General features: G+C 40.9%; 1 protein-coding gene across 2 annotated transcripts; it reads right to left on the bottom strand.

Moving 5' to 3' along the window:
- Positions 1-449: 449 nt before the first annotated feature.
- camsap3 (calmodulin regulated spectrin-associated protein family, member 3) lies at positions 450-22,877 on the bottom strand. 2 transcript variants are annotated; one of them, XM_030140347.1, is made up of 18 exons: positions 22,373-22,877; positions 15,975-16,237; positions 9,292-9,432; positions 9,027-9,113; positions 8,673-8,705; positions 7,736-7,874; positions 7,521-7,660; positions 7,326-7,410; positions 7,205-7,238; positions 7,063-7,118; positions 6,717-6,789; positions 4,505-6,632; positions 4,278-4,402; positions 3,801-4,093; positions 3,609-3,693; positions 3,182-3,300; positions 2,964-3,082; positions 450-2,849 (listed from the first exon to the last, which is right to left on the bottom strand). In XM_030140347.1, exons 1-18 carry the CDS (start codon positions 22,503-22,505, stop codon positions 2,550-2,552), a joined length of 4,353 nt encoding a protein of 1,450 aa, XP_029996207.1. In that variant the 5' UTR covers positions 22,506-22,877; the 3' UTR covers positions 450-2,549. The 2 variants fall into 2 exon arrangements, with proteins under 2 accessions (XP_029996207.1, XP_029996208.1); XM_030140348.1 differs by having other exon boundaries at positions 6,717-6,753.
- Positions 22,878-23,367: the final 490 nt, after the last annotated feature.

The following is a 23,367-nucleotide window of genomic DNA, read 5'->3' as shown; positions in this document are numbered from 1 at the left end:
TTGATCCACAGATGTGAAGGCCATAGTAGCACTGAGGAGGGCATTGACCCAGTAGCCAATAGATTAGCTGAGTTTAGTTATCAGCCATTATCAGCAGTATTACTATAGCCATATGGCCCAGTGTTTATCAGTGTTGTCTGCCAAAAATGCACTATTGATGGTTTCCTCAAATATGCAAGAAGAGCCTAACATTAAGAGAAATGCAACACTGAATAAAGAAATTTGGTTTGAGAGTATGTCCTTATTTAATCAACATGACCCTAAGATGACATGAGCGAAAATAATTAATAATGAAAACATGAATGAACTTGTACATTACCAGAGTTCCCTGCACTGTTCCTGCAGTCAAATTAGTGGGTTATGGAAAGCATAGCACAATTCAATAATCACACAGCATAAACATAAGCAACATAAATGAAGAAGTCAACAAAGGAATGATTAAAGATGGCCATGATTTAAAAAGTAATTTTATTTATCTGCTCCAGTTATCAATGATACTCAACTTATGAAATGAACATACATAATGTGCTGGCACAATCTGATAACAGAAGAGAAGGAAAACAACATGAATGGAATGACAACTTCAATGAAATGAGTGACTGACATACCACCTGAATGAAAAAAAAAAAGACAAAAGTAGAATCTTAAACTAAACATCAAATGCACTTTCTAATGCAAACCAAATAAATATACCTCTGGGTGACATGGGGGCCTTCTAGGGGAAAATTGCACAGAATCAAAATATAGTGTTCAACTACCACGTACTACCTATTTTTTTTTATTTTTTTTTACACATAACACATAAATTAAAAAAAAAAAACATCCAGTAATTCCATATGCACTCCTCCACACACACGTTCAATAGATCATCTTACCATTTTTCCTAAATTCTGCTCGGGACAACCTTGTTCACATCTGTATTGGAATCTCATTCAAATACATGTGTTGGAGGCAGTCAGTGATTTGAGAGAAGACAGCTGCATCATGACAGCTGCTGTAGTGCTTAAGACTGCAAAGGAAGATAAGAGGGCCAATTTCCCACTGTTTTTGTGGTAATATCGGCCAGATCACTATCATCTGCAGGGTCAAGTGTTTTTGCTCAATTAGCATTAACATGCTGGCATAGAGAAAATAAAGAGAGAAAAAAAACAATCATACATGAAGGAGTCTCTAGAGACTATGCAGGGTTCATGAGGGCTGTTGCAGTCCAGAATGATCCTTCACGAAACCTACTGTTTATATGTTGAAACACACAAACAGGGAATCATCATAAGAAACAGACTCCTAGTGACCTAAAGGATTTATTAATCCCCAGACAAAAGTTTCAATCAATTTTCAGGTGACAATTTCTAATCATTCTCATCCATTCATTCTCGAACATACATCTCACTAATGGTTCAAGCAGCAGGCTAGCTAACTGATAGCTTACAAAGGTCAACATACTTTTTACAAATCATTTTCAAAAAAAACAATCAGCATTCAGTAAGTATCAAATCAGCATCGATGATCATTTTCACACAGCTGTATAATAAACATCATAAAGCCCTCCTTCATGGTTCCAGTTTGTTTTCAAGGTAAGCTGAGATTACATTTCATTTTTTATCATATGTTGCGAATGAAAAAGCATGTTAAGAGGAAAGGTTACATGAATTTCATTCTTTCTTCTTTCAGCTCTCGAAGGCTGAATTGATTAGTCCAGCAAAAAGTGTCAAAAAGTATATAAAAAAACATCCAGATGGCTACAGCTGAAGGAGACTTGAAGCTCAGTGGAGTGCACTTACTATGGGGCACAGGTAGTTTCTAAGTGCAAGTCCACTGACAACCACAGTAGGCACCACCAGTGCAACCCACAGAGGAACCACCCACCTCTTCTGGTCTAGACCAACCAGAGAAAGCGCCCCTGAATGGAAATGAGTGGTTAGTGTGTACCCTACATTCATATACCTGCAGTGTTACCTGCTATTATTTTTCAGCTGGGATTTCCAATCTGATCTGAGAGCAATGTGTCTCAGTTGACTGGAGAAAGTAAGCCCTGGAAGAAGAAGAAAAGGCAGCAAAAGGAAAAGAAGCAAAACTAAGAGGGCGGATACTACTCTGGCCCAAAATACTGTGCGGGCAAAGGCAGTGTGGTTGTTCCCTCTCATTCTTAATCTACGAGTCACAAAAAAGACTCTGGGGGGCAGGATAAGGAAAGGCATGAAGAGGCAGGGTGCGAGGAAGAGAGAATTCTTCATTATGACAAATCAGTCTTATTACATTTTACAATCAAAGGAGACCTGACAGAGCTAATCAGAAGCTCTCAAGAGTGAAATTATTATAACTACAACTTCAGCTAAATGAGTGTTTGGCCAGTTTTCTTGGCATGTAAATGAACAAGATGCTCTCTGGTTGAATGCTGTTAAAAGCCTTATCAGGTAAGCAGTCCATAGCTTGTTTAACTGGGTAAGAACAAATTTCAAGTGCCACACTGGCCAATACAGTGGATTTTTAAGCGCCATTGGGAGTTGGTTCCCTGATTCATAGCATCTCTACCCATCCTAAGTTTGTTTTTATTTGGGGGTGCCGAGCTTCTTGGGAGTTCCTGGCCGTTTCTGCCAAAAATGACCAGGGATGGTGAAAGCGTCAACACTCATGGACATGGTTTTGGACGGGATGACAGTAAACTGTTTGCGGTCAGAACTGTACTTGTAAATGGATTCCACCATCTCAGGACTGATGACGCGTGGCCCAATACCAGTGAGCCGTACCATCTCCTCAGTTTCAGGGTTCATCGTATAAACAGCTCTGAACTGGCAACTGGTATCTCTGAAGAGGATAAGGAAGTGATTGGCTGTGCTCTTTTCCATTTCCTGTTGAGAAAACAAAGAAAAAATGTTAAGTAAAGCTGACAACAGTAATCAGTCTTATAGCCTAGTCAGGATGGACCTATATGTATTGGACTCTGACACAGGAGGATAGTTTACCTCTACAATCTTGTTTTTCTGTGGTTCATTGACCTTTCCAGCCAGACAGCAGCGAGTGATGGCATTATGGATGATGAATTTGTTGGACTTAAAGCTAGGCTCCTTGTACAGCTTTGGTCCTGTGCGACAGCATTTGTAAATGCCACATATCCAATAAAAATTCTTACTGTAGTCATTTTTTAACCTTTTAACCACTTAATTTGGGACATGACACTGACCTGTGTATTCTGGGATTGAGGCAGGAGAAGAAATAGTCGAGCCATTTTCCCAGTCTTTCTCGCCATTTTGAGCACTCCTTCGTCCTGGTGACATTAGCCGTGAGGGCGAGTGTGATCGACTAAAGGGAGGCAAACAGGTATTCAGGGTCAGTTAAATGACTTGACAGTAAGTATGGCTAGACAGGTATTTTATACCTTTACCACCGACTACCCTGCTAAAAGCAACTACAGGAAGTGGAAGTAAAAAAGCATGCAAAACTGCACTCAGACTCCATTCAATCCATTGCTTGCTTGACCCCCACTCTATCCGATTTGCTGAACACTAAGGTGAGGCCAAGTTTGAACAGGTTTATCATACACACAAGTGAGAAATGTTACGTAGTTTCACCTTTGAGAAGAAACAAGACATTGTTACTGCAAAAGTTACCTGGGAGACTTCCTCATAGTAAGGTCATTTGCCATGGAAGACAGGTTCATGGTGGAGTGAGAGTACACCTTGTTTAGCTTGGTGCCTGGAGGAAGAACCAGCGGGATAGAGTTATAAATAGCATTGAAAAACTAATACTATACAAGAAGAGGACAATCAATTTGAGTATGCGTAACTTGGGTAACTACTTACCCATGAAACCTTTAACAGGGCTGTGAGAAAGGACTGAGTCATCTCTAAACACAGTCTTGGGTCTCTGTTTCTTGACACCGCGAACTGTGGTGGGTTTCTGTCTCAGCACCTTGTCTAGGTCTTCCATGATCTTTAGCTGCTGTCTCCGTTCATACTCTTGCCTGGTGAAGTCTCCTCTACGTTGGGGGGTGCCCTCTGGTGGTGGGGTGCGTGATGCTGGAGGTGTGCCTGGGGTCTGGGGTCGGTCGTCGCTTTTATTTCCCCACCCCTCTATGATCATCCACTGTGGCTTGCTGAAGTCACAGGGATATAACAGGCAGAGATGTATCAGTTAGTTTTATTTCCTTAGAATTCAACAATGGATCCAGCATTATAAGTTATTTACTGTAAAACAGCACTCCATTGATTTCAAAATCTGACACTTTTTTATTTAATTCCTAAAGTCTTCTGTTATGAATGCATTAAAACAAGTCTCACTTGGATTCTTTTTCCTTTTCCTGCTCAAGTTTGCGTCTTTTCATCTCTTCAGCTCTTTTCTGTTGTTTCTCAAGCAGCGCAGCCCTTCGCTGGGCCATCTCATCCTCTGGTCGCTCGGTGTCATCCTAAAAATGAAGACAAAAATATATAACCAAGGATACACTTTATGTACACATCTTTCTAAAGAAGAACTTTAAAATTACATACAATATTAATCAGTAAGCTACCTTGAAAAAGAAACCAACTCCTCCTTTCATCTCTGGCTCCGTCCTGTCACTCATTGAGTCAGACAAGGCATCAGGTACTTGATCATCATCCTCTCCATCTCCTCTTAGAGCAGACAGTGAGATCTCTATCAGGCTGCTGCGTTTGCCATTCATGATCATTGCAGAAGCATCGCTCTCAAATGAGCACTCTGATGGAGCACCAGAGCTGCACCCCCCACCTGCAAGACTTTCCTTTTTAGGCAAAGCATGTGAGGGTCCCGCCTCCAGGTCCATGCTAAATATACTATGATCGTCAATAGAACCTACTTCTGACAAGTTGTCGTCTGCTGCGGGACGGGGAGCTGGGGTAGCAGTTGGTGTTGGTATTGGTGATAATGCAGGTGTAGGAACAGGAGTCAGTCCAGATGAGCGCAGCTCATCTAAGTTTTCAGAATCTCCAATGGAGAATGAAGAGGAAGTCTGGACCTGGGACTGCCAGGGATTGACACGACGGAGATGTGGAATTCGGTCCACATTTTGAGGTGGTGTGAGAACCCTTGAGAGAGTTGGAACCTTAACATCCAATGGACGACTGTGTTGATGATGCTTAGGGCTTTTAGGTGGCACAGACTGAGCTCTACGATGTAACACCTGAGGAGATTTTGGAGGGGTGGTGTGGTTTGAGAGTCTGCGCGATGGAGATGGAGAGGAGGAAGCTGAATTCAAATCTCGTGTGGATTCTCGGGAAAGGCGTGCAGAGGGAGGGGCTGGGGTGGAAGTCTTAGGGCTAGCTGGTATAACCCAGGATTTGTTGCTGGAAGCTGCAGTTTTCTTCTTAATGAGCTGGTTCTGCTGCTCAGTCAGTCGTTGCATGTCACTTTGCAGAGAGCTCAGTGCTGCAGTCAACTTGGATACAGCATTGTTATAGTCCCCTAAAGGAGCTACCATTTTCTCATTAGGTGTCCCACAGGTCTTCTCCCCTGAAATACCTGCTTTTTCTTTGGCGTGACCAACTTGTTTGTTGAGCATTAGTCCTTTGACATTGCCCTCTTGCACCACCAAAGGATTCTGTTCACCCTGTCCTTGCTGCTCTTCCTCCTCCATTCGTGCCAGTCTTTCTTCCAGTGTCAAGCAAGAAAGGTCTTCCTCTGTGGATGAAGTGCTGACCTGGCCATTCCCTCCTTCACCTCCATCTTCCACCTCATGCTGTTCCTTCTTCAGCTGCAAAAAGGCACTCTTACCCAGTCTTTGCCGGTGCTTTGCAAAAATTGCTTCAATGCGCTTCTTCTGGGCTTCGATAGCTTTGCGTTTTTCTTCAAGTCGAACCCCCAGCTCAGACATTTCATTATTGAGTTGAGGGCTCTTGGTCGGGCTTTCTTCAGACTTCTGTGCCCATGTGGTCATCTGAGGAGGAGTGGGCTCGCTGGTTTTGGGAGAATCCATTATCTGCTTTTTCTTGCGTTCTGCAAAGCTGGTCATTTTCACACCACTGTCAGGCCCCTCTTTGCTCTGGCCCCTTGCACCAGAAGCTGGTGTGGTTGGAGTGGATTGTGCCTTAGGCAGGTCTTCTGAGGCATCCGAGTCCACACTACCATCTCTCAAAACAGAGTCATCATCACGTGAACATTCTGAGGTGTTTCTGGTTCGTTTGGCCTCTCTGGAGTCTCCCGTGGGCCGGTACATCATTCCTGAGCGTGACGGGGCAGAGCAGCTGATGGGTGCTAAGTTGCTGTTGTGTCTAGAACTAGCAGGGTCATCAGGAGAGTGGAGGTAGAAGCCATCGGGAGCTCCATCTGGGTGTAAACGAGGCTCCATCTTACTCTCATTGTGGATGATTTGAAGAGCCTCTTCAATGGTAGGCAGCTCTCCTGTTTCACTCACCCCAAGGCCATTCTCCTCCGGTAACCTTGGAATGCTGGGAGTCTGAGTTGTCCAAGAAGCTCTCTGGGGACCATTTGGGCCGGAGGGTTTGCTAACTAAATGGCTGAGATCTTCAGGTGGAGTGTAGGGCACCCTAGTCATGTTTTGGCTTGCTGGGTTAAGTTGGTCAGAGCTCACAGAGCGGGTTATCACAGGGTTACCCATTACAATGTCCACATCACTGTCCAGGCCAAAGGGAATGCTGAATGATACTGCAGACAAGGGGCGGCTAAGTGGAAAAAAACAATAGTATAGATAAAATAAAAAGATCAATGTACACATAATGTCAACACTGTTGTAAAGTCAGTCATACCTGAGAGGTTTCTTGCTCCATGTTTTTCCAACTCCTTCTATATGAGACATTGAGGTAGACTGAGTCAAAGATCCTGAGTATAATGGGACACACACACAAACGTATAAAGGCATGCACACCACACAGGGATGCACAAGTCAACCAAACAATACACAAAAAGGGGAAATATGAATAAAATTGTTGAATATCCAATAAAATACAAAAACATGACTGTCACAGCACAATACACAACTAAAATACAGACAACCACCAAAATAAGTAGGACAAAACTGATGTAAAATAATTGTGACATATATAACACACTGTAGGCTGATGCAACGAGGACAGGATGCTATCTTAGTTTTACCTGACACAGGAGAGGAGATGGGAAGAAAGGGCTTCTTAAAGATTGAGGGGGAGACACTGTAAAGCAGATGAATGATCTTTAAGTTCAAACAAGCTCAATCAAAGACAACAAAAGTAAAATCACATTTCGAGAGCAGCTGTACCTGTTACCACTTGGCGTTACTGGCGTAGAGTCATCTAAAAGGGAAAATCAAGATTAGTATTTGTTACACATATTCAGCTTTGTATTGTGAACAGTGAGATTACAAAGCTAGTGACTGTTACCTAATGTGTCAATTGGCTGAACAAATTCTGGCCTCTGTACCTCAAACCAGTACAGCAGCTCTGCGAGGAAGCTCATCAAATTGAGCTAAAGAAATTAGAATAAATATTTCAAACAAGTAAAGGACATCAAAGACTTAACTTTAATCAGTGAAGATTCAACAAACGATTAATCATTAGCAGTGTGAATATCTGTACCTTAAGTTCCTGTGGTGTGTATTGCATGTCCTCCAGTGTCAAGTGACAGCAGCTCTTGAGGCAGCTGTCGCAGAATTCACGGATGAACTGCAAGTTGTACAAGCTGTCTGCTACAGTCATGGACTCCTTCATACAAACATCTTGTAATGTGACAAAAAAGCATTACATTAATAGAAATTCATTCATAAAATTTGTGATTTTAAGTCTGCACATACCTTCAAGTCTTAGCAGGCCTGGGCAATAATAGTGTATGACAGCAACAATGGCACAACCACTGGATAAGTCTTTGACTTCATTAACCACTGGAAAGATGGGTTTTTGTCTGGACTGAATTTTATCCTTCCTATAGCGGAGCTAAAAATAAAAATCAAACAAGACAATCAAACAAAGCCACTGGAGCTCGTTTATGTTCTAGTGAAGTTTAAATTATTTTAATTTTGTCATTTTGTTATTCTTAAAACTTTCAACAAATTCAGGCTTTCAAAAAAAGATTAATATTCAGTATATACATGCAACTCTGAAATACATATGTGAAAAGGGTTACGATTAGACAACAGGAGAAATAAAAATCATGCTGTTGAGTAGAGGGGAGAGTATAGGTGGATAAATAGCAGATGTGAGGGAGTGGTTTATTGAGAACAAAAGAGGGTTTTGTCAGGAGAAAGTGGGACAAGTAAGGGTCTCAGGAGGAAGTGGGAATGCAAGAAAAACTCAGAGAAAGAGAGTCAAGTGTTTGAGATAAGATGGCGGTGTATAAACAAACAGCCCACTGTCAGCGGGGACCAGCTGACTAGAAGCCAGTCACTGTTAGCATCAATAACCATTTACACACACCTCAGTCTCAGGGAGGACCAGAGGAACAGGTTTTACTCTGCATTATCCAAGCCCACATGTGCACTGTTGTGAGTATTGTTATTCATGCACCACTTGTCACTTGTGTGTCAACAAACACTGCCTTTTGCAGCCATCTTGCTCTGTCTTTGTTAATGTGGCAACGTGCAATTTAGAACAAAGATGTTATGTATAGGAGCATCCAGGAAATGGACGAAAATAAAACACACCTGACAATCAGGTATTTGCTGATAAAACTGATGAAGGCACTGGAGGGATGGAGGGACAGGGGGAAGGAGCAGAGGAAAGGAAAGAACTTACAGGAACAAGCTTCCAGTACCAGCGAGTTGGACACTATCAGAGAAGAGGAAGGAAGGAAAGGAAAAATACAGAGAGATGGAGAACAGGAGCAGGAAAGCAGAGGTATTACACCTACAGTGGAGGAACTACACAAACAGGACAAAAGGCTGTGACAGTGGCAGTACTCTCTTGAAAAGACAGGGCAACCTCCTTGACAAAGCAATGATTCGGTCTCCTCTTATACTGATGAAAACCTGTACTTTGCTGTGATTGTTGGATTGTGTTTTTACAATGCAAAGCAAATCATCTTTTTGTTTGGATTTTGATTATGTGTCTTATCAGTATATATAATGGATGTATAGGGGCAATACTCACAGAGGGTTGGACAGGTTGAGGCTCTGTAACAGCTTGAGATGTGTCATTTTGGGCTCCTTCAGTGCGTTCTCTCAGCTTCTGGTTTAACTAAATAGCACATATTCAAATGAGTAAAAACAAACTTCATTGATAAAATATAATCTGTGTCATTTTTATAAGACACACTGATGTAAAAACATTACTGCATTCTTTATTTATAGCGCTAAACATACATTGTTTAGAAAAGTGCTTCAAACAAAAACTGCCTCTCTGGCTTGCTCCTTACCCCGTTAACCCACTGAAGCAAAGCATCCTCCCAACTGGAAGCTCCACCCAGTAGTTCACCAGAGCCACGTGTTTTCGCTGCAGTAACCGTCTCCATAGCTCCCATGGACATCAGGGCATCTATTACTGCCAGGTGAGCACTCTGCACCAATCATATGTGAAGGAAAAGAGGCTGTTAGTGGCTAAATCATTCACAACAGAGCTCAGTGAACATTCATCAATTATAGCTAATACAATAAAGCTGGACATTGCCATTTCTTCAGCTCTGACAGTGGAACACTTAACTGCAGAGCAGAGACGCCACTCACTGCTGCTGCACTAATATTTACCAGTAATGTCCTCTAGGGGTCACCAGAGGCAAGTTGTGAGTCAGCAGAAACACTACCAAGCACACAGTAAGCAAACACAGATCAGTAGATGTAGGTGAACTTTGTACCCATGTTTATACAATCCCTAAATCATTAAAGAGGCAATGAACCCGTAATATAGAAACACGTGTTCTTCGGGACCGTCATTCCTCAGCTGCTTTCTCTTTATTCCCCCTCTATGTGGTATATTTCCCTTCCCTTTTGTGCGCTGAAACACTGGTGTATGACTCATGTGTGACACACTGAAGGATAAAATGAGGTGTTGCAACCAGAAAATCAGGAAGCACAACAAAGAACAGTATTCTCTGAAAGAAACAGCTTTTTCCACATCTTTTTGCAGCCCAGGTGTGTCTACAAATCTGCCTTTATGAAACAAAACATCCTACACTCAAGCAAGACCACTATAAGACATACTTCGCATACCCCAACGTTTATATCAAACAAACATGAGCTTTTCCCACATATTCAAGAGAGCTTTAGAGGGTTCTTTTAAGAGCCCAGAGCCCATTAAAATTCACTCTCAACATTATCAGCTCAGTTCAACTGAGCGCCTTAACTCTATTAGCCTGTTAGCTCATTAGAAAGTTGTGCTTCATTCGTGCTATGGGGCTGCAACCACAACTTCTTGAAAAGCCTTTGAGGTTGTTTCTTCTTATCCAGGTAATTTTTGTGTATGAGGCTTCCATCTTATACTTTTCTTCTTATCACTTGTTATGACTGACTGTTACCTTCAAACCGGGCCCCATCTCTCCTCACAAAAGCACTCCATGATAGAAATTAATTACGGTCAAAAAAAGGACAAGTAAGTCACAAACAAAACATTCCATGGGGCCATTCCTTCTCCATAGCCATACGTTCAGTTTTTATCCTAATCTGTGCAAATCAGTGCCTGTTCCCTTTTACTGTTCACAAATCCCACTTCAGAGGCCTGACATTCTTACTCTAACCTCTTACGTTGCCCTAGCTGGAGGCTGGTGGTAGTCCAGCTGCATGCATTTGCCCTGTCTGCATGTCTGCCTACTCAACCCTGATGTAAAGTGCTGACCTGAGCAGACATGCCACTGGGACAGGCAGAGCAGGCTATGCCAGCAAAGGCTTGTCAGATATCACTAGTCCAGGCTCTCTGGATGTGCTGCAATCAGGGTCCTGGAGCTGTGTGGCCATGGCTGATCTGCACCCTGCCACTGCTGCCAAGACTAGGGATGCTGTTTGTATGCCTGTGACACATGACTAGTCCATTCAGTAACAATTTCTGCAACAGGGAACAAACAGCTATGTGCAGGAACCCACACTAAGGGAGTGCATGAAAGAAAGAAACACATTTATGGCAGATGACTGCACTTATTCAGACTAAGTATTACTTAACAGTGATAATCAAGGGCAAGAATTCAAGTGCAAATGTAAATTTACTTGGATTGGTAAATAGAGCAGATTTTATTGCTAATATAATTGCACTGAGTTCAATTCTGAATTATAATCTCAGACAATAATAAATTTAACTAGAAGCACTCGGAGAGCACAGACCTCCGCCAAGGCTGATCAGTGGCCCCCCCCGTGGGCCCCCCCACCCCCGATCACCACCAAAATTTAATCATTTCTTCCTTATCCCATTTCCAACAAACCCTGAAAATTTCATCCAAATCTGTCCATAACTTTTTGAGTTATGTTGCACACTAACGGACAGACAAACAAACAGACAGACAGACAGACAAACAAACAAACAAACCCTGGCAAAAACATAACCTCCTTGGCGGAGGTAATAATTTGATAAGTTCTGAAAAATATTTGTTACACTGAATTATGTCTGTTCTCTGTCCTGTTCAGAAAAAAAGAACCCTGTCCTTGGTGAAATATACTTTTAAAAAGTTACTAACATACAACAGGCCACCAAATTGAGATATGTTCTGCCAGTAGGCATGCTTCAAACACACTGCAAGAAAATAAAGGGGTGTTTTTGCATTCATCAACAAACTGTAATAATAGGATCAATGTATTTTCACATTATTAAAGACGAAGACTGGATTGACAACATTTAGTGAGAGTGGCAAACCGTTGTAGTCTATCTAGCAGTTATCCAAAGGACAGAGTAATACAGGACAAAAAGTATAGAACGAAAGGAGAGGAGGGGGGGTTGCTGGTGCATTTCCCTTTGCCGACCCAGGAGAGCTCACTAAGCTAAATCACAAGTCTCCCTAATGAGAGGGGAGAGAGGAGCAGCTCTAGAACACAGACCGCTGAGCCTGCCAGATCACCATAACAACCAACCAGCTGACCCACAATGCATCTCAACACAAGCCTGACCGCAGCAGGGCTGTGTGCTCCTGGCTTAGCACTGGATCTCTGCTCTGAAACATCCACCCTGCAAAGATACAGATCCCTCAAACCAAGGTGATATAGGAAGGAAAATTAATAGCATCTCAGTTCATTCAACCAACATGAACTCTTTATATGAGATATTTCATGAATATGCCTTCATAAGTGTGTCACAACAGAGTCAAACAAAGGCTGCGAAGGCATCTTGCAGATCATTAACTGAGATTATGATTAAAACAAAATCTGATTATGTCTGAAATATGACTTAACCCCATCCCCCTAACCTGCCTGGTGCCTTCTGATAAACAGTGGGATCAGCCAGGTCTGGGGCCCAAATAGGGGATTTTAGTGAAGGGGTCCTTGTAAAAACACATTTTATGAAAAATGATAGCTGAACTAACCAAGTGAGATGTAAGACAATGCAGAGCTGTACAGGTTTACATCAAAGCACCTTATGTGTGGCTCATGAAATTAACTATTAACCAAGACAACTTTCTCATCAACAAATATGTAGAACAACTGTTGTAAGTTGATGGTTAGTGTTTCTGATAGTCTGCCACTTCTGTTTTCAGCTAAGCTCCTGAGTGATGCTCACTTAACCAGAAACCCGCCAACACAGCAGTATGATTTAAGACAAAGTGTCAGTGCCCACCTAAAATCAACAGTGGCTTGGGGAGGGTTAGCTGCATTATGGCTACATGACTTACTTCGTCACTGTGGGAACAGATGCTTGACCCTGTTTCTGGCAGGAGCAAAATCAGTATGTTTGAAATGGAAGATGATGATTACATTTCAGTTTGGCCAAATATAAATGTTACAAATTTATTTGATGTTACAGAACATGTTATGAACATGGTGAGTCAGTGGTCATCTCTGGTGTGTCATCCAGTCATGGATGATGACGTTGAGTCTGCATAGCAGATTATCTCTAATCTTTACAGATCTTTATCCTCAATCTGAGGAGAGATGGGGGTGGGGCCACCACTAGAAGGTCAGTTACCAGAAAGGGAACATATATAAATTAAATATAGATTAAATATGTTGATGTAAGCTCAATTTACTAGACCAGCATCATGGAGTGCCACTCACATGCTTTGTCACAAACTACACACTCTCTATAAGAATTAAGAATCTTAATATGTGCGTATATATTGGCCGTGCAACACTCACCAAAAGTGACTCTCTACATTTGACCCAACTCTAGCTGAACATGTAGGAACACACTACACATTGCAGAGCAGACAAGGAGCTGTGGGCTACCATGTCTAGCACCCAGGGAGCAAATGAGGGGTTAAGTGCCTTGCTCAAGGGATCATCAGCCAATAATTTTTCTGCTGGCCCAGGGTCCTGGTTCCATCACAAGCCGATTCTTCAACCTTCTAGGCCACAGCTGCCCCCACTATTATATTAACTAAATTAATATACCAACATCTACAGGATTTATACCTACAGGTATCAAAAATACATGGAATTTTCTTTTATGCTGAATGTTTGATGAGATAATAACTTGATATATTATGCAATGTGTACTTATAATATTTCCATGATTTTAAGATGAATATAATCATGTCCCACTGACTAGAAAACCCCACTACGCAACATAAAGAATATATAGATTGCCAAATGATACTAACATGAGCTCAAAAAATGTCAGATTTTTAGCAGGGGATATGTTTAAGTATATATTTTACTTCTTGCTTTCTCCACTAGTCCTATTTTAGAAAATGATTTGATTAATATGGAAAATGGAATTCACATTCCAAGTGTCCTACATGGCTCGTACCACCTATCTTCCTCCTGAATAACATTTTTTACAAAGTCTAGGTTACCTTCTCCTTACAGGTTGGTGAAGAAAATATTAACCATCACACAATTTTGTATGTGGTGAGCACTGGCATGTCTGATTTGCCCTATTTTGGTTATGATACCAAATGTGTAGTCTATTCTAAATCTGGTACAGCAACCAATGCCTGTGCCAGCAATTTTATGGGTTAGGATCAATCTACATCCTTGTATTTAGACACAAGCCAAAGTTCACCATGTCTGGACAAGCTATGATGTAAGATGTGTAAGGTATCAATAACAAAACAAGAAGTCATCAATAGTGATGACTGCTAAGCTTAACTAGTAGAACTGTTGTTAACCTGCATTCATCTAGAAAATTTTAAAACAGATAAAAAAACAGATATGCAACACTTTAATATAGCCTATGTGCAGCAGATTACTGCTGCTGAAAAGCCGTTTATTGGCCAAGACCCACATTGATGCTCCATCCTTCTAATGCTGCTGCAGCATGACCCACTTTCCTTGCTTGCCACACTGTAACTGCAGTGCCAGTCAGTGTCAGACAAGCTCAGAGTGTAGTCCAAGGCCAACGGCGGCAGGAAGACTCACATACAAAAACACTAAACTTTGATCAGTGACAGCCAAAATAAAACTGATGACAATTTACAGCTGGGGTTGGCCCTTAGATCCATAGATTCATAAAATGTTAGAACAATACCATCAACACCATGCAGGTCAAAAGGCCATGATTCTGATAACAAATGGAATTTTAACTATCTGTGTCTTTAAAGGTTTTCTGACACAAGATGGCACATCCATTCCTTATTTTTAGAAATTCAGCGGAAAACGAAGTCCCAGGTTGTTATCTCTGTCTTACCAAAACCTTTAGTACAAGGACAACCTGACCTCACAATCAGTGTAAAAGGAGGGCGCATGTGACATGCTTTAAGCTGCAGATTTTAGGAAAATACCACACCAACATGCCAAGACTATAGTGGCACCAAGCAAGACTTAAATTAATACCTTCTGGAAAGGGAACTAGAAGAAGAATTTGCAGAAACACTAAGAATAAGAAAGGAAATCCTTATTAATAGAAATTCACTGGACTCCTCACTAAATTTCTTTACAGTGTTATGTGTGATTGCATCTTTGTATAAAAACTCATTAAATTAAATTTTCAACAATATTAAAATAGCTATCATCCTAAAAAAAAAAACAAGTATTGTATATAAGGGCTTGACTGCTAATGGGCACAGAGTTTCCATGCAGTTTGGTTTAAAAAAAATATCATGGATGAATGCACAGCTTCTCAAGCATACAATCGAGTTCATCACATCACAATAACACCAGCAGTGTCGCATCAACTGCAGTGCACAGAAAGCAGCAGTGGAGCAAACAACTTTCACCTGACAACAACACTATAGCTGTAGCTCCCTGGAGACTCCCTATTTCACTTGGCATGGACCAAGATGGCTGGTGAAATGCAGTTATGTGACATTTTGTGATGCAGTTTATAATGTGCATTAAATGTGGTACAGGGAGAGTACATCAAAACTAAGCGACAGAAAATGTGTTGTTGCAGCATTATTTCAGCTGATCTAAGTGTCCCCGTACTACTTGACTTTTTTTTCTCTGAGTAGGCTTTCAGGCTGGAAAGAGTGTGAGAAATTGAGAGGGAGTGATTGTTAAGGGCTGAGAGGACAAACCAGTTCCTCTTGATCCAACTCAGTGAGCAAGCCCAGAGTATTCTCTCAACAGAGTGTATAAAGTTTCACTAGAACTGTTCAGCTATTGTTGTGCAGCAGATCTGGAACATCTATTGTGTTCAGGCTCTGCCTTTTGTCTCACACCCTGAAATTAAAGTAGTTGTCCCTTGTGTCACTGTGACTGCCCACAGTCCTAGCAGCTGGATCCACTCATCCTCTGGGATCAACGTGGAGGAGGGGAAGGGGGGGGGGGTCTGCACTGAACTGAATGACAGGTGCAGGGGCTCTTTTTGATGCTCTTTAATCCCTCGAATCAAAGCATAAACAAGCCTCTTAATAAACAACCAGACCCACTCTACCCCTTTTGTTTTCCTGCACAATCCTGGAGAGCTTTCCTTTAACTGATATAGAATTTCTTGAATGTAAAACAACACTAACCACAACACTGCCTGGCAGCTTGGTGTGGAGTTATTACTCATATGTTCAGTTCCATATGAAACCTTTAACTTTACCATTTTGATGGGTTTATGCCGGAGATCTGCATCAGTTACTGGTGTGTCTTGGTCTTTGGAGACTATTCCTCTCTGAGCAAGAAGCTGCAGTAGAGTGACATTGTCTTTGGGCTGCGCCTCAGCTCCATTGGCTCCCAATAATAGACTGTAGGTGCGACAGTAGAGTTCTGAGGACTGAAGGAAGCGTGTGACTGGTGGTTTGAGGTGCTCCTGTTCATACTGATCACAGTAGAAAGGGTCACGTAGCTCCACAGGGACATTCTCTGCCAGGAGACAAAACATATAGAGACAATCAGTTCCCTGAGCAGTGCAGTTGATAGCATTGTGAGCAAATTTAATAAACAACATGTCCAATATGAAGTACAGGAGGATAAAGGATAAGAAGATGACATTACTTTTTCACTGAAATGCTATCATGGGTTTGATTTGTTGTCATCAGTCCAATGATGCCAGGCAATGGCTGATTATGGCAGCTGATAAAACCCATAACACAGGAAATGGGCAACTTTTTTTTCCCATGCAGAGCCATAATGACTTTAGATGACGAAAGTGCCACATATTTTACAACTGAATTGAAACATGATACACAGCTGAATTATGTTACATAAATGTGGTACTATATAATTGGATATTTTTCAGAAATTTTGTTAGACCTGTTTTATTGCTTGTGTGTTTATCTGGTGAACTTTTAAGTTATAATTAAAATCTTACTTATATAAAACCCAATCAAATTGCTCATCAAATTAAATCAACCAAATTATATACCAATGAAATTAATCAGCTTGAAATAACCTTACAGGTGTCTATTATAAATTGCCACACACATAGCTAATGAAAAAAATGCATTATTTTCCAAATACAACCATTAGCATAATCACAATTGTTTGTAGATGGTTAACTGCTCTGTAAAAATATTCTGAATGGTAGTAAAATTCATAAACAATTCCAAAGCTTTTTCTTTTCTTTCCCTGAAAGTGGAATAGTTAGCATGTTTGCTCAATAAATGTCTCTTGAACATCTTAGCGGATCAAACATAATGCCTTTGAACCAAAAATGATGACAAAACATAATGCTTCCATATTGTTTTTCCCCATTTATTTTCCTTGAAGAATGCAGCTGGTCACATTGAGACGGCCCACCGGTTTTGGCCCCGGAGATGTATTTTGTGTGTGTAGAGTTGTAATCATATCAGTGAGTAGGGCAGAGCATCAAGGTCAGTGTGGCATTAAGAGCTCAGAGGTTGGCCTCTGTAGATTACAAGATGCTCTGCAACTTGTTACTTGCATCTTTCAAAGCTCTTGCTTCTATTTGATACTAAGAGTTAATGAAAATGTTTCCATCAGGTAATCACAAAACTGAAAAACGTCACTAAAAATCTGCCAGTGACATCTAGACATATTACCTGATTCCCTCAAAAACAAATGACAAAAACTTTGACGCCATCACGATTTAAGAGAACAATGTAGTATGGCAACATGTAACACTATTAGTGTCTGACTCAGTATATATAAATAAACCTTTTGGACTGGTCTTTGTGTAAATACATTCACAGCAAACATTATTCAAAAAACACACCCTCTGTGAAACTGGTTTTTCCACATTTAGACCCAACCAGCAGCAAATTCAAAAGCAAGTGTTAACTGTCCAAACAAACTGGAATTAAATGCCTCACTGTTTTAAAGAGCCTTGAGGGAAAAGAACAGATAACCTAAAATACCAGCTGTTTGCTTGAATACTGTGTTTTTTTAGTGCCCATTTGTATCTAACAGGGAAAGCAAAGGTCTCCTTACAAAAGTAGGTGTCCCTGTGTTGTTGTATAATTAAAGTCATGTAGTCATGTAATGAATCCACTGACATCAGACAAACAAAACACCCAGCTCCAGAGGTTAGACAATACCTCTGTTCTCTGTCAGTCACTCTCACTCAATGATGACTTTGTGAGCCACAACCCATGGTCCATTTTGTTTTAAATATGTTACAATAACCCTGGCTACAGCAGTAAACACAATAACCTCATTACAAGAAAAGACTTCCTAGGATGACTTGTTGAGTAAAAAAAAGAAAAGGCAAAGCAGGATGCAAATGCCACCACTCAGTGAGATGTGAGATCGATGGGAGTCTATTTCCCTATGAGACCATCTGGCAGTCATGAATGATAACTTTGTGTCAGAGACAAAACAGGCAAGTCTGCTTATCCATGATGTTTCCCAAAAATATACGTCTGCACACCAATAAGCAAGAACCTTTCAATATAATGCACAATTATTGTGGGGAAAAAAAGCAAGAAGAAATAAAAAGCTGGCAGCTTTAATCATGATTGCCCTCAGCCAGAGTTTAGTATGATAACTGTATTGAAGGTTTATAAAAACATGTCCAGGGTAACGTTTAGATAAAAACACAAGCTTCCCCACGTTTGCATAAAATAGAGAAACTCACAGTAACTTTCACATGTCATTGGGTCAGGTCTTACAAACTGGTCTTATAAGAAGTGAGTGAAATATCCACAAAAGGTAGTAACATATTACCACAGACAATGAGTAGGGTGATCACATTTTCTACCTACTGACAAGACTAATAAATGGAATCCTTTCAAATTATGAGGAAGTCTGTGCCTTAGCTAATATACACATTTTACTTTGCAATGCAGGACACAAGAAAATTGAATTTCATTTTCTTGTTATCATAATACAGTGAGAAATGTGGGCAAACAAAGACACAAGCAACCTTCAGAAAAGGTTTGATATTTAAGAGAAATTGATGTGGCTTCACATCATGGCTATACTGACTTCAGCTGTAATAACTTCTACCTACGGTGACCAGCAATGCTTAAGATGTTCCCCAGAAAAGAACCTATGTGTCCCTCTACTTAATTGACTGGTTGTATACTTTAAAATGTAAAAATGCCTATATATAGGCTACTGTCCCTTCCAAATAAAATCTATAATAAAAACAAAATAAGTGTTAGGTCTGACACAGACATTATCACGTGTCTGAGAGTAAACAAGACAAAGCAAAATAAACAAAGGTTGAGTGACATCAGCTACAACTTAAACCAAGCTGGCTTCCTTGATAGATAAAGGCTAGACAAAACTCAACAAACCACATTCCCCCAACTTAACATTTAAGTGGAAAATCAACATCAACTTTCAAGAGGGCTATCAATGACAAGTAACACTTCAGGCTAAGCTAAGCTCCTCTGTTAATCACAAGGTGCAGCAACCAGCAAAACCTGCTTACATCCATTATTCTTATTAGAATCCTCCAGGAACACTAGTATGCATTGAATAATTCATGAGGGCTCAGATATGCACAAGTGTGCAGGGTAAGCACACAAGCAGGATGTCCAAATACTAAAATAGCTAAGAAGTTTATTTTTTTCCATCATAAGTCAGGTTTAGCCTTTATGGTGTCAGGGAACTCCTGTCAAATCAAGAATGTTATTTGGTCCACACTGAACCACTTTGAAGAAACATACCTGGTATAAAATGGCTAACTCAGCATTAATGTGTGTTTTGATAGGGTTATTGGCTACAACTTCAAAATTCCCTTAGCAAAAAGAAGTTATAAACCTCCTCCTCATCAACATCATGTGGTGCAAAAGATCAAACACAGATGGATGATCATTCTCTCTCATTTTTGGAACAAAGTAGTTACTGTTTTACTGTTCAAAATGTAACAGGGTAAGGGTGGCTATGTTAACACCCAACCACACATGTGACCACTGGCCCTCTGATACATACGAATGTCAACATGAATGTTAAAGTATAGCTTTAATAGCTCATGCAAGACCAAGAGATGCTGTCACTAGACTTTAAATGCATATATTTTCTTCTAGCTTTTATAAATCCTGCATCTCTACATATTTCTCTATAGTGTCTCTGTAGTCTATATGGGTGTTTGGCGCACTACCATGACAATATTGTAAGAGTTATAAAATGTGCAGGATGTCTTCAAAATGGCAAGTACCTATTCTGCAAGTGTCCTCAAGTTACAAACTAAGTCCCAACAAAACAGCTTCAATCTTTCACCTCCCTTTGGCAAGTGATGTATTATCTTCAGACACACTGTATACTTCAGTAAGTGGATGAAAGGGTTTACCCTAGTCTGGACAAGTTTTGTGTAGTTCACAAAAAGTACTGCCTACCCCTTTAGTAAACATCGATAGTAAGCCACATCCTCCTTAGGTCCTTGTCCCTTGTTGACTCACCATAGTAACAAAGACTGGGAGAAGATGAGTAATCATGCCAACAGGATTTGAGTATGACAGCTTTGAAAACAGATAGAGCTAGCACAGTAAAAGTTACAGGTACAATAGGATTGGGTTTCACAACATGAGCGACATTCATGGGAAAATACCTCAGAGGGAATGGGCATGATGGGCCATGAGCTCTTCTGCAAATGTTAATGTTGAACTACGTTTAAGAGGCACAAATTACTCAAGCAACTACTTAACAAAAGACAAACAACAAGCTGTATATCATAACATTGTCCATTTATGACTAAGTTTCTCTTAAACTTGTAAACTGGTGAATCAAGACTTTCTCGTCTCATTCCTATGTAGAGGCACAAACTGGTTTGAGGAACAAACAAATGACATGTCAAGTTACCTGTCATGGAGTGGATCACAAACCCTTTCATAACTACTTATCGTTGACACATTCCAAAGTTCATGTAAAGGCACAGAATTTTATACACGCAAATGGGCTTTCAAACCATTTGTGTTAAACATAATATGGGTGTGTTCTAACCATTCTGTCAAAATGCTTCATGTCCTGAGGGCAAGGAGCTGTGTGTGATTAAAGTTAAAATATATTTTTTATGTCTGTGTATATGTTCTCCAATCTTCAAGCCATGACACTTTCTTATACGTATCATATTTACATCTCTCATCCAGGATTTAATGGACTCACTTTACAGCAGCTTGTAATGACCAGTGCATTTTCTTTGATTTAATTTTTAGTAACTGGGAGCTGGACAACCTACAGTAAACACTACAGTCAAGTTCTTCAGAGCTGTCCATCTTAAGACCTGAGACATGTGGTACAGTTGATAATGCATTTTGTGTCATTCAGAGAGTTTAAAAATATCTCCCACTGTCATTATTAGGTTAAAAGACCCCAAGGAACAGAGGGCCCAGTGATCTGGTCTGGCTCCTGCTCCAGTAGTGTTTCAGGGAAGGCAGGGATGATGTCATCTTGACTTTGCAGAAAGCTATCAGCCTGATTCAGGAAGGCCAATTAATTGATTAGAAAAAAAGATATTTTTATCAGCAGTCTTGGTTCACCTATTCCTGCTTGGCATGAACAGTGACTTTGACCAGAGGGTGTGGTTGAGGTACTGAACAGTGCACACAGAAACACTAACAGCCTGGAGTCCTGGGCCCAAGGTCTGTCAGTGATTGGGCAACACAAACACAAACACACACAACTCATGCCGTTAAAGCCAAACTCAGTAAAGTCTATGATTAAAATCCAGACAATTACCTCCATGTGTTTGTTTACAGGGACATCTCAAGAATGTGAGGATAGAATCGTCAACATAATTTATGCAAGATTACTTGGAAGACTGAATGCTGCCATTTCACAACAAAGTGCAATCTCCTGATTAATTAAACTTAAATGGGAAACCTGTAACTCATAAGGGAATGCTTTGGTGTCCTTGTGACATACAATCTTTATCAAACTAGATTTCATAACAGTCTTCAGACCTTAAAATCTAGTGCTGCTGGCAAGTGAAACCTGGGTCAAATGACTTGATGATGATCTGTGCAAGTTGCTCTATGTAAGATACTGTCTTAAAGGGGTAATTTTTGCATTGCACATACAGATGGAACCTGAAGTGACTGACATAGTAAGACCTAACATGCAATGCACAGTCTGTTTACCTTGTGCTATTGTATGCTGTAATTTTGACAGGAGACAACAGCTACAGACACTAGCTACTGTCAATCCCCAGGGAAGTGAAGAATGGTTCTAAAAATCATCTACGCCCCATGTGCCATGCCTGTGTAACCGGATTAAAAACATACCCAGTAGCCTGCGATTTCTGGCTAAAGCCTGGAGGCTAGAAATACGAGAAAATGGGTTAGCATGATAAGGCCTAGGGAGGAGGCCCGTTTCTTTGACACACGCATACCTATAAAACGTGACCACTCATTGAATGAGAACAAATGACATGTCACAGCCAAAAAAATGCATACAGCGCATGGTCTCCCTTTCATATGCTGCTCTTTGTGCTGAAAATCGCTGAGCTTTACATACAGCAGTCCACCTACATGCAAGTACTTTTCGCTACTAATACTCAACCTAATATAAACATCATGCAGGCAAACGAAGGGATGTGGTCTGAAGACAACCTGGTAGATAAACCACCGGGCCTGCAGCCTATGTAAAACCTACCTGCACTGCCGTAGGACTTTGCCAAGAGCCATCCGACACTTGCGCATATTTTAGCTTTAATACAGTCATACAAATCCAAAGGCTTTATGTCTGGGACCACAAAAGTCTTCCTCATGGTAGGGGAATCCACCATAGCGAGTCCGTTAAATTGTGATGCGGTGCTAGTGAAAAAGGCTACAATAGAGTATAAAAATATTCAGGCAATCATTCTTTTATCAGACTGTTCCACACGACCACCGGCCGGAGCTGGGAATACGGATGTGGGTTAGGGTTTTGTCAGGAAAATATCCGCCCCGGAGCTGCTCCCCTTAAATGTCCTTCTCTGGGTGTTTTTGCGGAGGAAATCCCTCTTAAGTTACGCTTTACGACCAAACGAAGCTCCCATCCAGTGGGCAATTACAAAAAAACAGACAAATCCCCTCGTTTTTGCCCTTCTTCGTCCGCATTGCTGTCTATTCAGCTCACTGTACGCAGTTCCACTGGGAGCCCCGTCGTTGACTGACTACCAGGTGCTCCACACGGGCATCACTCACTTATTTCGCTGTCCAATGAAAAACGACTTTGAGCCCCGGAGGCGGGATCTTCTTGTGGACGCAAACAGCAGGTAAAGGCGCCTGTTACAGGTGGGTCTGCTGGCACGGAGGCAAACATGAGACTGGAAACGTCAAATGTAGGGTCAGCCCTCGGAATATTTCCATGTTTATAGATTTCTCTCGGATTTCATTCAATTCTAAGGAAGCCCATACGGAAACGTAGTAAATAGGTCTAAATAATTAAGACCTACAATAAGAGTGATGTTGATAATGTCATTTATTGTCACGTATGACCTACGAGCGTCCTCTGGATACTTGGATGTTTAATTATATAAATGATACCAATAGTGAAATCCGAATACAAATGGGCTATATAGAGCATGTGATCTATATAACAAATACAGGGCTTCCTTTGTTTGGGCTGGGCATATATGTAGACTACATAAGAAATTATTGCATTTT

The sequence above is a fragment of the Sphaeramia orbicularis genome, chromosome 8 (assembly GCF_902148855.1).
Source record: "Sphaeramia orbicularis chromosome 8, fSphaOr1.1, whole genome shotgun sequence".
In the NCBI taxonomy this organism is placed as follows: domain Eukaryota; kingdom Metazoa; phylum Chordata; class Actinopteri; order Kurtiformes; family Apogonidae; genus Sphaeramia; species Sphaeramia orbicularis.
Note: the sequence above shows the minus strand (reverse complement) of the source record. Positions and strands in the feature narration are given on the sequence as shown.